Here is a 15,662-nt window from a genome sequence, read left to right on the forward strand (position 1 = left end):
GGGAACAGTTCTCCTATCCATCTGTTTTTGGCGGACAGGATCGGATGGTGGCAGGTGTCAGTGGACATGTGTCCAAAGAAGAGACTAAAGGGTCCGACCAGGTCTGCCTGAAAAACTGACAGATGGACCGGATTGGATCACCCGATGTGAAAGGGGACTAAGCCTGTAGTTAAGGCCCTGTTCTTACTGATGTACATCTGCCCTGCCACTGGCCAATTTCAATCAATCAAGCTCTCATTAGGAATTAAAAGTGTTACTAAACCCACAACAGTAAAATCAGTTCATATATGCAGTAAAGCATGCTTTTTATACTCACTGTGGAACCTAAAGGGTTAATCCTCTGCATTGTGTAAATAAGCTGTGTGATCCTGTCTTCTCTGATCCTCCCCTTCTTCCACTGACTCTACTCCATCTCCTGAGAGAACAGAGCATTAGGGGACAAGATGCACATGCTCAGTTTGTTGTGTATTGCTAGAGAATTTTATTTTTCATGGAAGGTGCATGTGATCAGCACAGGACGAATCAGCACTGTCCAGACAGAGGGTCAGGGGTCCTGCAGCCTTATAGGACAATCAGAGGAGAATGAAAAGTCCTCCTACAAGCTTTAACCAGACACTAATAGAAGTCACATAACTGCTATATACTGCTGATGACAAAAGTTATTTAGCCGTTTATATTTACTAAAACTATGGCATTTCCATGTACTGTGGGAGACCAGATATAGTGAATGCAGGGCCTTGGGTTTAGTAACACTTTAAGGGACCACAGATGATACAGCATTGTACAATTTAGCCAGCAGCACAATTGTTAATGAGAGAGCTTTGAGTTGTGTGAATATTCACTTTAATTATACAGTCATATGCCGAAAAATAAGTAAACAGGAATTTGCTTTTCACAATTGGATAACTGAACTAAATATTTAAACAATTTATTGTGTGAACATTCCCAACACCTTTAATAAAGAACTAGGAGATGGTAGATGACACAGAAGTGGTAAATTGGCCAGCAGCAGGCAATTTTAATGAGCAAGGCTAGGCCTACATTTACTAAAGCCAAAAAGTATAGGTTGGCGTTTTACTACAATAAATATGATAGTGGAAGAAGGAGGGTACAGAGATAAAAAGAGAAAAGGGGTATATACATTGTAAAATTGGCCAGTAGCAGGACAACTGAAATGAGCAAGGCTGTGCTGAAAATTACTAGAGCCAAAGATCACAGGCTAGGGTTTTACTACACGAATTACGTTTCTGCAGAAGATACATCTGGTTTACATTGGCTAGCAGCAGGACATTTTACTCGGGGTTAATAGGTCCAACCAGTCTAATACCAGCCTAACTTGTATTTTTACTATGGGCATAGGGGGTAGAGTGAATGTGATAGGAATAACTTCATGTGGCTTACATGCACACTGTGTTCTTGCACCTTTTTTTTCAGTCAAGGTATTTAAAAACCCCTCAAAACAAAAGCCCATTTTTTTAAAGAAAGGCTTTGCAGCAGCAAAATAAGTTTTCTATTGATGGACAGCAGCTGAAAATGACTGCTGAACCCAAGTCAAAAACAAAATGAAAGTAAAGTAAAAGCGCCCAATATAAGGAGAAAAAAAGGTCAGCAAGTGGGTTGCTTGTTTAAAGAGCCGGCAATCACAATTAGAGTGCAGTTTGCTGACTGACCCTAAACTATCTCTATGCCATTTTTTTTATCTTCCCCTATTATTCCTCTACAGCAGCTTTCAGTACACTGACACTATGCTGACTAAACCCCTGTTTTTAACGCATACTATTAGACAGGATAATTCGGGTTTTTTGCAGGCTGGTTGGTAAGTTGAGCTGGGAATTTCTCTGGTTTTATTTTACACTGACACTATGGCTGCCCTGTGCCCTCCATCTTATAGTGAGGGGACTTGCTTATGAAAAACTTTATTTTTTGGCCCTACTTAGCCTGCTTGTCATATTACATAGGCCATGCAGTGCATTATGCTTTAAAAAAAACATGCATGGATTCTCAAGGAGTGTAAATTTCAATCCCACAGGATTCAGCTTAAAACCAAGGCAGATGTAACCCCAAACCTCATTCTAGATGTGACCACAAGAAACCAACTGTGTTTCCTAATCTGTATCTGCATACCCATTATCCCAACTCTTGCTTTGTTTTATCTTCTTTTACTATATGCTACATCTATCCTGTTTAATGTCAGGGGCTTCTGTACGTGTTGTTCTGGTTGCTGTTTATCATTATTGGGCGGCACAGTGGTGTAGTGCGTAGCACTCTAGCGTAGCAGTAAAAAGGTGGCTGGTTTGAATCCCAACCTCTGCACTACCTGCCTGGAGTTTTGCATGGTCTCCCTGTGGGTTTCCTCCGGGTACTTCGGTTTCCTCCCACACTCCAAAGACATGCTGGTTGGTTATTTGGCCCTAGTATATGAATGTGAGTTAGGGACCTTAGATTGTAAGCTCCTTGAGGGTAGGTACCGATGTGAATGTACAATGTATATTATTATTATTCACGATTAATATAGCGCCAACAGTTTACACAGAGCTTTGCAATGTAGAGGGGGGACAGCATAATTACAGTACAGTTCAATACAGAAGGGACAGGAGGGCCCTGCTCATAAAGCTTACATTCTAAAAGGGAGGGGATGGTGGTACAAATGGGAATAGATGCAGGGAATGATTTGATGGGGGGGGGGGTGGCTGTGGGACAGTTGTTAGGTGGGTGTGGGTTAGGCTTCGCTGAATAAGTACATTTTCAGGGATCTCCTAAATGTGGACAGGTTAGGGGCTGATCGGATATACCAGGGTAGGGAGTTCCAGAGGATGGGAGAGGCTCTGGAAAAGTCCTGAAGGTGAGCATGGGAGGAGGTAACAAGGGAGCTAGAGAGCAGGAGGTCCTGGGAGGAGCGGAGGGGACGATTTGGGCAATATCTGCAGATGAGGTTGGTGATGTAGCTGGGGGCGATGTTGTGGATGGCCTTGTATGTTGTGGTTAGCAATTTGAATTTTATACGGTGGGGTAGGGGAAGCCAGTGAAGGGATTGGCAGAGAGGGGCAGCAGTCACAGATCGATTAGTGAGGTGTATTAGTCTAGCAGCAGCATTTATAATAGACTGAAGGGATATGTATATGTAAAGTGCTGCATAAAGTGATGGAGCTATATAAGTACCTTAAATAATAATAGTAATTATAGGCTATTTTAATTAGATAACAAAAAAGTAGGAGGTTTTACTGATAAGTACCCACCCCTTTGGTAAAACTGATTATATTATTTCTTGAAATAATATGTTTTGGTGTAGTAGTTCAGAATAAATGTAATTTATTCTATCACTAGATTATCTCATCCTGGATGTTACAATACATGTAGAGTTATTCAATAACTGAGTGGAACTTTATTTTGCTCCTTCTCTCATTCCATAAAGGAAAACGTTCCTAAGCAGTATAAACTCAATATCAGTTCCCATAATGCACAACAAGCTGGCCATGTGAAGGCAAAACGTAAAAAAAATTAAACAAAAAAAACAAAAACAAAAAAAATCAGTACATCCCTGTAGTATGTACATGATTCTATATTTTTTTTCTCTATAAAGACCCCTGACATTTAGGTGGACTGAGTGGTGTCAGAACTGCATAGTGTATTTTTCTAAATTACACACTTACTCCCACTCTTTGATCTCTACAACATAAAGGCAAGATAAAAACTAGGAGGACTCTTTGAAACAACACAGGACATTGCTGAAATTCTGATCAGACCAACAAATGTTTTTTGTACTTCAGCTATCGAACAGATATAACAAAACGTTTCCAATGGTATATTGAACAGACCAAAATGGAGAAAATAAGATAAGTTCATTATTAGGGTTTTTCAGTCAGTATGATAAAGTAAGGAGACACGGATAATATATTTTCAAGCTCATCCAGGCCTGGTTTGGCAAGAGATGAGAGCTTCTTGTTTAAAATTATATATATATATATATATATATATATATATATATATATATATATATATATATTAGATTGCAGGATGGTTAGAATTAGGCTGGTTCTGCAGACATTCCAGCATTCCTGGGGAATACATTGAGCAGTACACATGGACATTTAGGGCCAACTCTCAGCAGAAGTCTGTTCCAGCAGTGACCTCCGATGCCTGGATACACGACCTGCCACATTCATCATATACATCACATTTTAGCACTGACAGTTCTACTGTCCTTGTGTGATGAATAAAAGGAGAAGGAGAGTGAAGAGAAAGCACTTGTGTATATTAAAGCCCCTAAAGCATGCACAGAACTGAGCCATGTCTCATTTCACCTGTTCGTGCAGTCTTCCAGATATTTCCTAAACTACTACAAACACACTACTAGATGAACTTCTGAACAGAAGTTCTGATGAACTTCTAATGAACTTCTGAACAGTTCTGATTTCAAACAGTTCTGCATTAAAAAAAAAAAAAAACTTTAGAAAAGGTTTTATTTTACCATAATCAGTTATCAGTAGGGTGGCTAACAGTGGCGGCCACTCCATTAGGGGCGCCGCCTCCCCTAATCTACATGCAGGGCGCCGTACGCATGGATTTCAATGGGGGTTTTTGTTTTAAGCACATGATTACAGCCTGAGGCTCTAATTGGCTTCAAAAAGGGTGGGCTTGGGGGGTGCAGAGCACTGAGCAACCAAGCCCACCCACTTGTGTGACAATAGCCAATTAAAATTCGCTATAGTCTTCCTGCTTCTCCTTCTGGCCAACCAGGAAGTGGGTCTTAAGACCCGACTGGCAGAGAGGAGAAGCGATCATATTGACCGGCCGGGAGCAGAAGCTGCCAAAGCTGCCCGCGACCTGGATGGGGTAAGTGTGGGGCTGGAGGGGGTGGAAGAGCGACCGGGGGGGGTCTTGTTCACTGAGCGACGGGGGGTGGTGGGGGGTTTGTCCGCCTGACCGAATGGGGGACAAAAATGGAGCACCAGCCGCCACTGGTGGCCAACATACAAATCCACTAATAATTAAAGCTGAGAGTCAGTTAATGTGTTGCAAGCTTTACAGTGCAACTGAACCTCCAACCAAAATAGGTTTCTCGCTTTTAGTTTTGGAGTGTGAAATGGTTTTGTCCTGTCTGTTTTGTTTTTTATTTTGCTGGCTTATCAATGATGAGGAGATATCCCCTCACTTCCTATACTGGGAGATGCTGTTTCCAGGACCTAAACATAATTTACATTAACAGGAAATCTGTTTAGCACAACAATAAAAACCAGACAGAGGACTCAACCCTTCCAGACTACACTCAAGTGCTTTTTGAGTTCTTAACTGAGAATTACTTTCACTGTTACCTTGCCAGGAAGGAAAGACAGACCACATCAAAGACCTGGTGGAAATTCTTCCAAACTAACTGCCCAAGTTCCTTATGGAGAGATCTGCCTTCACTAACACAGGAAGTTGGGGAGTTCCTGTTTGAGAGATATGCCCTTAATTTTGTCCTGGTGACCACCATCACTGAGAATTAAGGGGAAATCCTCCAACAGGCACATGAACAGTGCTAAAAAAAAAAAGGTTGTGCCTTCATTACTGCAAAACAATATCTTGAGAGTAACATGAAGATTATTAGGTCACTGTAGGCCAGGGGTGTCCAACCAGTGGCCCACGGAGCCCTCTGATGTTGCCCGTGACCCCCTGTTCTGGGATGGCGGGTTGGCAAACCCAAATCCCGCCATCCCAGAGCATCAGTGCTGTGAATGAAGCCGGCGGTAGAGGAAGCAAGCGGCTGCAGAGCAGAGCTGCATAAGCTGATGCTTCCTGTATAGTGCCGACTCCTGTCAGAGGTGGAGTGATACCAAATGCACCCTTAGCCTGGGACAGCAACAGCCGGCGATACCTGAATGGAAGACTGTTATTAAAGGTAAGTGAAATCACAGTGTATATATGGGCATATCTGTTCTGTAGTGGTTACTGGGCTGCTTTCAAACAGTGTGCCTGCGGGTTACCTGCACTGAACCATAGACTTCTGTTACTACCTGCATGTTTGGTATGCTTTCGGAAAGTGCACCACACCTGCAGGGTATAATAGAATTCCATGGGAACGTGCAGCTAACCCACAGGGAGGCTACAGGTACATTGTGCTGGGTAAACCACAGCGCATTAGTGTGAAAGCAGCCTTATTCCCCTTACACACGATCGGTCTGACCCAATCGGACCCTCCATTCACCTCTATGAAGCGGCAAATGTAAATGGACTTGTGTACATTTACACCCATCTATCTCCAATTAGATCCGCTAAGAAAAAAGGAGATTCATCCCCTTCTCTCTGGGTGGATTGAAGGGCCCATAGAGTAGAGCAGGCTGTGTCTATTTCCGCTCAGCATATGTGGAGTGGACACGGACCTGTTATCTGCCCGCTCCACTCATTGTGGCCTGCAACCGGTTACTAAGTTGTTTAAGTGGCCCTCGCTCTTCAAAAGGTTGGGCACAACTGCTGTAGGCAATGCTGCCACTCTCATCAGTGCATGAAACGACTCTGCAGGAAACTTCTGATAGCAAATATGTTTTTCCCTCTAACTTAGACCTGGTCAGCTATGGCATGCTAAGGATTGTATTGGTGTTATGCAACCAATGTTGATGTAAATTATGTTTCATAGAGGCTAAAAAAAGTGATTTCATGTTACTGGAGGAGGTGTTTCACACTGCAGCACAAACAGACCATCATACTTCTTCACACTGTCTACAAAATGTTTCACAAAGTAAATAACTGACACGCCTGTGATTTGTTGAAGTTTTTACAAAAGCAGTTGTATTTAAGATTTCATCTTGCCATAGCACCACCATCAAGTCTATCAATTTAGTCCAAATCCATTTACTATACAAATACAAACAAAATTTAATCTGGTGAAATGTCACACAGAGTATTTACAAGACATCTGTGCGGTTTAAAGCATGAAATGGATAACAGGATTTGATTGTAGTGCTATTACCAGAAATACACCCATCTGCCAAATATGTGTACAGAATCTTCTAGAATCCCCTGTATGGGATACAATGCTTGGTGGAATAATTACACTGTAGTTGATAACACATGCAATCCAATTTACAATAGAAAAGGAGAATTGTTCATTTTCACATTAACGTCTCAGTGACAGAGATCTACAGTGGTTCCTGCATGGAAAAGACCTGTGCCGCTTGCTTGTGCCATCAGTTATGAGGAAAGCTGCCCAAGAATTCTTCTCTGCTGCTCAGAAGAGGGTTCTGGACATTCTTGGCGCCGGTCCACACTATCAAGCTGCCAAGCCAAGTATCTGCTTCCAGTGTGTTCTACAGAGCTTGATCTCAAGAGGAACATCTCTACCAACTGGCCCGGACAGCTTCAATGTCACTCACCAGATTTTGAGCCAGACATATGCCAAATATCTGCAAGAAAAAGACAAACGTTTAAGCCAGTCTGTAGTGGTATGTAAAGCGCCTTATTTATCTCATCAGCCACACCAAATAAGATGGATAAGCATTTAAATAAATGTCCAGTTTTGTGAAGATAACAATCCACGTGAGCTATATATACTGCAGATATTTTAGCAACGTTACTGCAGATTTTTGTCCTCGCTGTAAAATATTTTTCTTGGAGTCCATGGAGAGATACAGGAACTCAGAAACATGGCAAACCAAAAACGTTTCAGTCAGTCCCCCTCCTGTACGCAGCATGCATCAGTTCTGTGAGAAAGCAGTACCAGGGGAAGCAAAAAAAACACACTTATGTCCCTAAATGCACATCCAGAAAAAGATTTTTTTGGTAAGTGCAAAGATCTTATTTTCTATCTTTCTTTCTCATCCATTGAGGGACACAAAAACCGTTGGGATGTCCAAAAGCAGTCCATTTGACAGGTGGGCAAAAGCCACCGACAGGCCCAAAAAGGCACCGGGAACTGTCTGCAGCTCAAAACTACTGGAAAAACAAATTATTATATGTGAACCAGATGAGGAGAAGCTCCCTGCAAAATGGGAAAACTGCCAAAAAACAAGGAAAGGCCACAGAGAATCAACCTGATGCTCAAGATAGGACAGGATAAAAGAGCTCACTGCTAAAGGAAATGTCCCCACATAAGGGAACACTGAGCCTGAAACAAGAGGCTGTGAACTGAAAAAAACCTGGTAGGGAAAAAATAGACTAATAACGAGATGTGGTAAACATAAAAAACTCTGGGACAAGTTCACATGAGAATAGGTCCCCAAAGGGAGCCTTGGACAGAGAAAAAGCAGAAAGCAGCTGATCTACATGTGAACACCCAGACCTTACACTCCTCACTCTTACCAGGCAACCAATCTCACAAATAAGATATCCAAAGAGGGTGAGGATCATCACCACTTTGTTGGGCTAAGGGCATCCAAAAACCAATGCAAGCCAACACAGTGTGGTCGAAAGTAGAACTCTTAGCATCATCTAGTGTAGTGACCAGGCCACCTGACCTATCACAGGGTGGAATTTACCCCACAGGCCGACTCCCCAATGAAGAGAAGACTATCTGTTTTGGGGAGCCAGGTATGGGTACACCTTAGCAAGTGGAATCCTCCTGGGGCAGGGGAAGAGACAACCCCATAGAACCAAGGAAACCGATGAGTTAAGCCAGGGACTTCCTGGTTAAAAGAGACCATCTGATTCTTGCCTGCAGTCCAGACACCCAAAGTATAGAGGGGGAGACTGAAAAGGCCCGAAAGTTAATAAGAAAAGAAGGGGGGGCTGTGTTAAAATGTATTCCTGCAACACCTTACTAACCCCTGATGGAAAAGGAGGGGGAATTTTCCTGACAGTTAATGAAGGGTCCAATGACACACAGAGTGTAGACGCGCTTAGAGCCTCTGGAGGCAGGGTGCCCCAGTAGCGGAGCACAAACAACTATGAAATCCTGAGTGGATATAATGTCCTTGTGGACATGTGGGAGACCTTGGCCTCAGTGCATTTCCAAAACCATTTATTCAAACCAAAAAAGCATAAATTAATCTAGCAGGTGCTGATGGGAATTTTATATGGCAAGTGGTGATCAGGTCGCTATAAGTGGGCAGTGGAAATAGACCAAAGACCGAACATCCACATAGTGCTTCTCTACCAGCAACAGGATAGTGGTTACCACAGGCTGAATAACGGGTAAGAGAGCATAGACTGCAAGTGCATCGCTCCACTCAACAGATGGCACTCAGTCCCTCAGCCTTGACCCCAAACTGTGGTAAAACCAACCGTGGCAGGAAATTTGAAAAGGCTCGAAGTGGTGCAAACAGCGAGGTAACTCATTATGCTTTAGCCTGAACAGCCTTGATCACAAAGTAAATCTGCAGAGACAGGGTCACACCTGGGCTGTGCCACAACTCTGGACCTTTAAAGAGCCCCACTAACACAGCACACGTCTGGTCTGGAAATAACCAGAATGCAGATCCCAGTGCCCAAAAGTTTCATTCCAGGCAGGCCGCACACAACCAGTCCAGCAGGATCCAGGTTTGACCTGCAAAGCTAGATGAGAAAACATGTATATAAAGAACAGCTCAAGAAGCGGTATCAGCAAAGGTTCATGACTGAAGTCACTGAGGAAATACTGTAAATTCCATGAAGCAAGGAAAAAAATCGGACCCTAGAAAAAAAATCGAAGGCATGCTGAGTAGAGAATAAGGAAGCTAGCTTAAATTTTTTTCTGTTTGCCATTGTCCCAAACCTCCTGCGTGCAGCAGTATAACACGGCTGTTTCTGAATTCCGCTGGCCTTCCATGGTCAAGAATGAAAATTGTTTGCCTAATCATATCCTTTATCAAACTGACTGCTAAAAGGGAGGCTCTGCCTTTTTTTTTTCTCACCATTTGAACAATCTCAGTGATGCAAAAAAGAAGGGCGCATTAACTGCATCTCTTTAGCCATGCATAGTCTTAAAAAGGTATCTTAGGTAAAGCTAAATGCCTATTACAAGGTCCTGATTCAGCTCCCATCTCTGTGCAAACTTCTGGGGGAAAAACAGTGAGCCAATCACATCTGGAAACCCCCCTGATGAGTCACGAGACCCTGTGATGTAACGCGTAGGGGAATGGGCAGATTTGTTTGACAAGATGCTTTTGCATCTTTCAGTGAGAGGCACGAAGTAGCTGCAGCATCGTGGTTTTATATGACATACGCTGTATACAGTTGGTGCACTGAAGCACCTTTTAAATGAGTTTGCGGTTGAGTTTCTGGTCCTTTGCACCTCTTGCCTGCTGCATCATCGCCGGTGTGTGCCTCTATCCCGTTCACTCCAGGAGATCGTAGCCTGATATCCATATTCCCATCTATGCCTGTATGACTCACCGCCACTGGCGTGTAAATCCACAACTCATGGTAAGAGTACCTATCCCTCCCCTGGGTGTTGGAAGCACAGTCCTGGGTGCCTTTGCATTTTGAACATTGAAATACCACCATCTGTGTTTTAGGATATACTAACATCTTTATATCCTATCAAGAGTTTCCTCTGTGGAGCAGATCTCAATATTATTTATGGACCCATCATTGTGTCATAATGTGTTTTTGTGTATTTGAACATTCACAAATATAGCACGTGCACTTTATATATTTATACATTGTTATATATGCCTGTATTCAGTTTAGCTGGTCACTATAGTAGCATTTGACCTACGCTATTTTTGATTTGATCATATTTCATCGTTTAATTTCCACAATTCTTTCTCACATGCACTTATCCCCTTGGTTTAAGTACTATGGTCATTTCTGCACCATTTCAAGAGTGTATGTTTACTGTTCTCTAGGTTTACACCTGGGGCTTTCATGTTTCAGTAGCGCTGCACATTTTTCATTCAAATCACATCATTCAATTTTTTTTTTTTTTTTTTTTTTTTTTTGCAGTAGTAGGTTGAACTGCAAGACAATTTTAATTTCATCATTACAAGATGGCTAGTATATCATTTTTTTTTAAGAATGGTAAGGGGGTAATGACCCTGTCAGATTTTTATTTCAGCATTGTCACCTGGAACTGAATTAGTTGTCACCATAACAGGAACATAGAGGAAATCTTCCAGTTGAGACATTTGTTATAGTGATATCCACCTGTTTGTGATGATTTCCCTCACTTTGGGGAGATTTCCTCACTTCATGTTGTGCCTATGAGACAGAAAGTGAAGGGAAATCTCCCCATCGGGACAAAAAAAACTAACAGGGTTTTAACCCTACTCTATCCAAAACAAAAATTAGATTTAGTTATTTTTAACTTCCCTCCCGAGATCTAAATGCAACTATGCTTCTGTAGGGAAGTGTTCTTTTGTACACTGTCTGTGAGGTTGTTTACATTCATGCCTGGTACCTACCACGGATTCTTCCTGTTAAGAGGTTGTTTCCTGCCCCTGCTTAAAGGGTCAGAAAACCCCTCCAGGCTATATATGTGGATGCCTTACAGGAAGTGAAGGAGAGAGTGGCCAGACACGTGCTTTGCAAGCCAGGAGGTGCTGGAGGCTGATGTTGTACTGTATCCATCCATCTAGGCTGAAAAGGGACAATATAGGCAAGTGTTACTGCACTGTGTAGCTCACTGTTTGTTCTACTACTCCTGTGTGGGAATCAGAGATAGTTTTCAGAGGCTTCTCTGATTCCCTGAACCTTTCTATTTGCATACTGCAATATACTTGGGCTATTCTGCTATTCAAGTGTATGACAGCAAAGCTCATTTGATTATAACCAAGTGACTGGTTTGTGTTGAATATGTATATCTGCCACTTCATTATTTAAAGCAACAGTGTCCCTTTTTTGTCTGGGGGGTTCCTAACTAGTATTAGCCTAGGGAATGGTAAACAGCTCAGGGTAGCGACAGGATAGGCTTCCGACGGCCATTTAGATAGGTAGTGGTCCAGTAACACTGATAGCCTTTAGTCAGGTTAGGGACCAAGAGATAGGCTAGATAGGCCTGATTTGCCTTGCATGTAGCATGTTCCAGACTTCTCCGCTATCGGTATGGTCATCTGTACAAGTGTCCCCAGGAAGCCACAGATGCATCAGCGTTCGTCCTCTCAAGCCGGATTGTGTTACACCTTGCAAGCCAGCTCATCAGAGGCCCTGCAACTGAACTGTGCCACAGGGCCTAATTGGAGGTATTGGTGTTAAAGGCCTTTAGTTATATATCTGGATATATATATATATATATATATATATATATATATATATATATACACAAAAGTGAATACACCCCTAAGTGAAATGTCCAAATTGGGCCCAAAGTGTCAATATTTTGTGTGGCCACCATTATTTTCCAGCACTGCCTTAACCCTATTGGGCATGGAGTTCACCAGAGATTCACAGGTTGCCACTGGAGTCCTATTCCACTCCTCCATAATGATATCACGGAGCTGGTGGATGTTAGAGACCTTGCACTCCTCCATCTTCCATTTGAGGATGCCCCACAGATGCTCAATGGGGTTTAGGTCTGGAGACATGCTTGGCCAGTCCATCACCTTTACCCTCAGCTTCTTTAGCAAGGCAGTAGTTGTCTTGGAGATGTGTTTGGGGTCGTTATGTTGAAATACTGCCCTGCGGCCCAGTCTCCGAAAGGAGGGGATCATGCTCTGCTTCGGTATGTCACAGTACATGTTGGCATTCATGGTTCCCTCAATGAACTGTAGCTCCCCATTGTCGGCAGCACTCATGCAGCCCCAGACCATGACACTCCCACCACCATGCTTGACTGTAGGCAAGACACACTTGTTTTTGTACTCCTTGTTGCAGCCACACAAGCTTGACACCATCTGAACCTAATAAGTTTATCTTGGTCTCATCAGACATAAGAACATGGTTCCAGTAATCCATGTCCGTAGTCTGCTTGTCTTCAGCAAACTGTTTGTGGGCTTTCTTGTGCATCATCTAAAAGAAGAGGCTTTCTTCTGTGATGGCAGCCATGCAGACCAATTTGATGAAGTGTGCAGCGTATGGTATAAGCACTGACAGGCTGACTTCCCCACCCCCCAAACTCTCCCAATTTGGACATTTTTACTTAGGGGTGTACTCACTTGTGTTGCCAGCGGTTTAGACATTAATGGCTGTGTGTTCAGTTATTTTGAGGGGACAGCAAATTTACACTTATGCCGCGCACACATGATCAGACATTCCGACAACAAATGTTCGATGGGAGCTTGTTGACGAAAATTCCGACCGTGTGTAGGCTCCATCGGACATTTTTTGTCGGAATTTCCGACAACAAAAATTTGAGAGCTGGTTCTCAAATTCTCCTACAACAAAATCCGTTGTCGGAAATTCCGATCGTGTGTACACAATTCCGACACACAAAATTCCACGCATGCTCGGAATCAAGCAGAAGAGCCGCACTGGCTATTGAACTTAATTTTTCTCGGCTCGTTATATGCGTTGTACGTCACCGCGTTCTTGACGTTCGGAATTTCAGACAACATTTGTGTGATCGTGTGTATGCAAGACAAGTTTGAGCCAACATCCGTCGGAAATAAATCAAGGATTTTGATGTCGGAATGTCCGATCGTGTGTACGCGGCATTATACAAGCTGTATACTCACTACTTTACATTGTAGCAAAGTGTAATTTCTTCAGTGTTGTCACATGAAAAGATAGAATAAAATATTTACAAAAAAGTGGAGGGGTGTACTCACGTTTGTGAGATATATATATATATATATATATATATATATATACACACACACACACACACACTGTTCTTCTCAGACATATGTCATATGTACTTTCTTCCTGTTATTGCTTTGGTTGTATGTAATGCCATCACTTTATCATACAGTATATAAAGCTACACTAATGCTTGGTGTATTAGTACTACTGCTGTCAGTTATTTTGGGTGAGTTACTAGTTATTGTCCTATAAAGGGATCATCTCTACATACGCTGGAACCCTGTTCTAGATGAAGGCACTGCCAATTATATATTCATGGTCCACTCTTCCTTTAGCGAAGGCTCTGCAGGTTAGCGCCATAGCCTGTGTGGAGAAGGCAACTTCATATGACCCCCCCTATAACAGGGCTACACTTCCTTCAATGGATGAGGAGGATAAACATGAATACTTTCTGTCTTTTTAACTGGGGGTGTTATAACTAGATTGCATTGCTTGTGTGTAATTAAACTGCTAGGGGATTTCTGAAGGCGAACAGAGAATGCCCAGCCTGCAGAATCACAGGAATACTGGTTTGCAGAAGATTTTTCAGAGCAGAATGACAGGGTGTAAATAGGAATTGCCAGGATGAAAAATTAAAGTCCTGGGTTGTGTGTCCCTTGTATGCATTTTCAGGCTACATTCCTGAGTTCAGATGGATTGTACCTTTCAACCTCAATGCATTGGGTCAGCTTGACAAATATTGCATGTCACTTCACCCAGTTCATGCGCATTGACAAAATGTAATTCTTTATGAAAGACAAAGAAGAATATGACAAACACATTGTTGAAGGCTAAGAGATCAAATAATACATTCTCAGACTAATAAGCAGTCTGGTTATGTATATCCAGTGGCAAAAATCTGTGATTAGGTACAATCTTATACAATTCATGCACAATGTATAAAAACAATGAGCGATGACTGAAGTCTTTTCAGATGATTGGACTTTTGTTACTGTGCCTAGCAGAAAGGTTTGTTTATGCACTGAAGGGTTGGCATACACAAAGGCCTCATTATTACCAGACTACATCACATGGCTAAAGAGAAAGAAGCAAGATTAAATGTACCTATGGACGAAAAAATATTAATAACCTGATCAAGTCAGTTCTGGAGTGGACAATAGTTATCCAGTCTGTATACAGCAGCAGAAGCCCTGGATGACTGTTTTCAGGGGAGGCAGCAATGGCCAAGCTGCATTAGGCTGTCTTTACCCCCTTCACACATAAACATGTATATGCAGGCAAATACTGTATTAACCCTGCATGGTGATGGAAAAATTGTTTATTCAAGCAATCATGTCCAATCAATCCATGCTAAAAACATCTGCACACCAGATGCATACAGTTACTGTATTTAAGATGGTGCTGTGACTGATGACTTGTTTTACATGGAACAAGTTCCTGGGGTGTCACTATGACTATCCTAGGGTAAAAGTGCAGGTTGAGTTCTGATGTAACTGGCTGCACCCCGATTCTGGATCATGAACTCACTAAATACTGACAATGAGGATGACAGTCCACAAATGCACAGCTTCTGACATCCTGGCAGTGGCAGCGCTCATTAATTTATTATGACAGGTTCATTAGTTAAGAATATCCAAGAGTCTAGAACTAAAATATCTGGCTGGAAACTGCAGGGAAGGGACATAATACCTAAAACGTTGCTTCTCTGTGTCCGTTCCTTGCTGCTTACAGCCCTGCAATGACGTGAATCTAAGATCTGCTATATAGTGCCAGAGATTAGACTTCAGGGAGATTCCTATGTTCTGACTACTTACTTTTAAGAGAAATTATTATTACAAGGAGTGCTGCTGGAAGCCATAGGCAGTAGAGGAAGGGGATATCTGTTCTCCCAACCTTAACCTTGGACCATATTTTTTTTTCAGGTTGAAATCCAAAAAGGAACAGTGAAATGAGTAAAAACTGCGACTTATTTTGTGGTAAAGTTTTGATCTTTTTTAACCAAGAATTGTCTTCTCTCTCTCTCTCTCTCTCTCTCTCTCTATGGACGAAATAATATTAATAATATATAAAATAATAATTATATATATAATGCT

General features: G+C 42.3%; 1 protein-coding gene across 1 annotated transcript in view; it reads right to left on the minus strand.

The window, feature by feature from the left end:
* Window positions 1-6,735: 6,735 nt before the first annotated feature.
* The window catches only part of TSPAN5 (tetraspanin 5), a 198,890-nt gene continuing 189,963 nt past the window's right edge, over window positions 6,736-15,662 (minus strand). The window contains exon 9 of the mRNA XM_073601239.1: window positions 6,736-7,379. Within this exon, the coding sequence (XP_073457340.1) occupies window positions 7,314-7,379 (66 nt within the window). The 3' untranslated portion in view covers window positions 6,736-7,313. The remainder of the gene's footprint in view (window positions 7,380-15,662) is intronic.

Source organism: Aquarana catesbeiana, linkage group LG01, assembly GCF_042186555.1.
Source record: "Aquarana catesbeiana isolate 2022-GZ linkage group LG01, ASM4218655v1, whole genome shotgun sequence".
Lineage (NCBI taxonomy): Eukaryota > Metazoa > Chordata > Amphibia > Anura > Ranidae > Aquarana > Aquarana catesbeiana.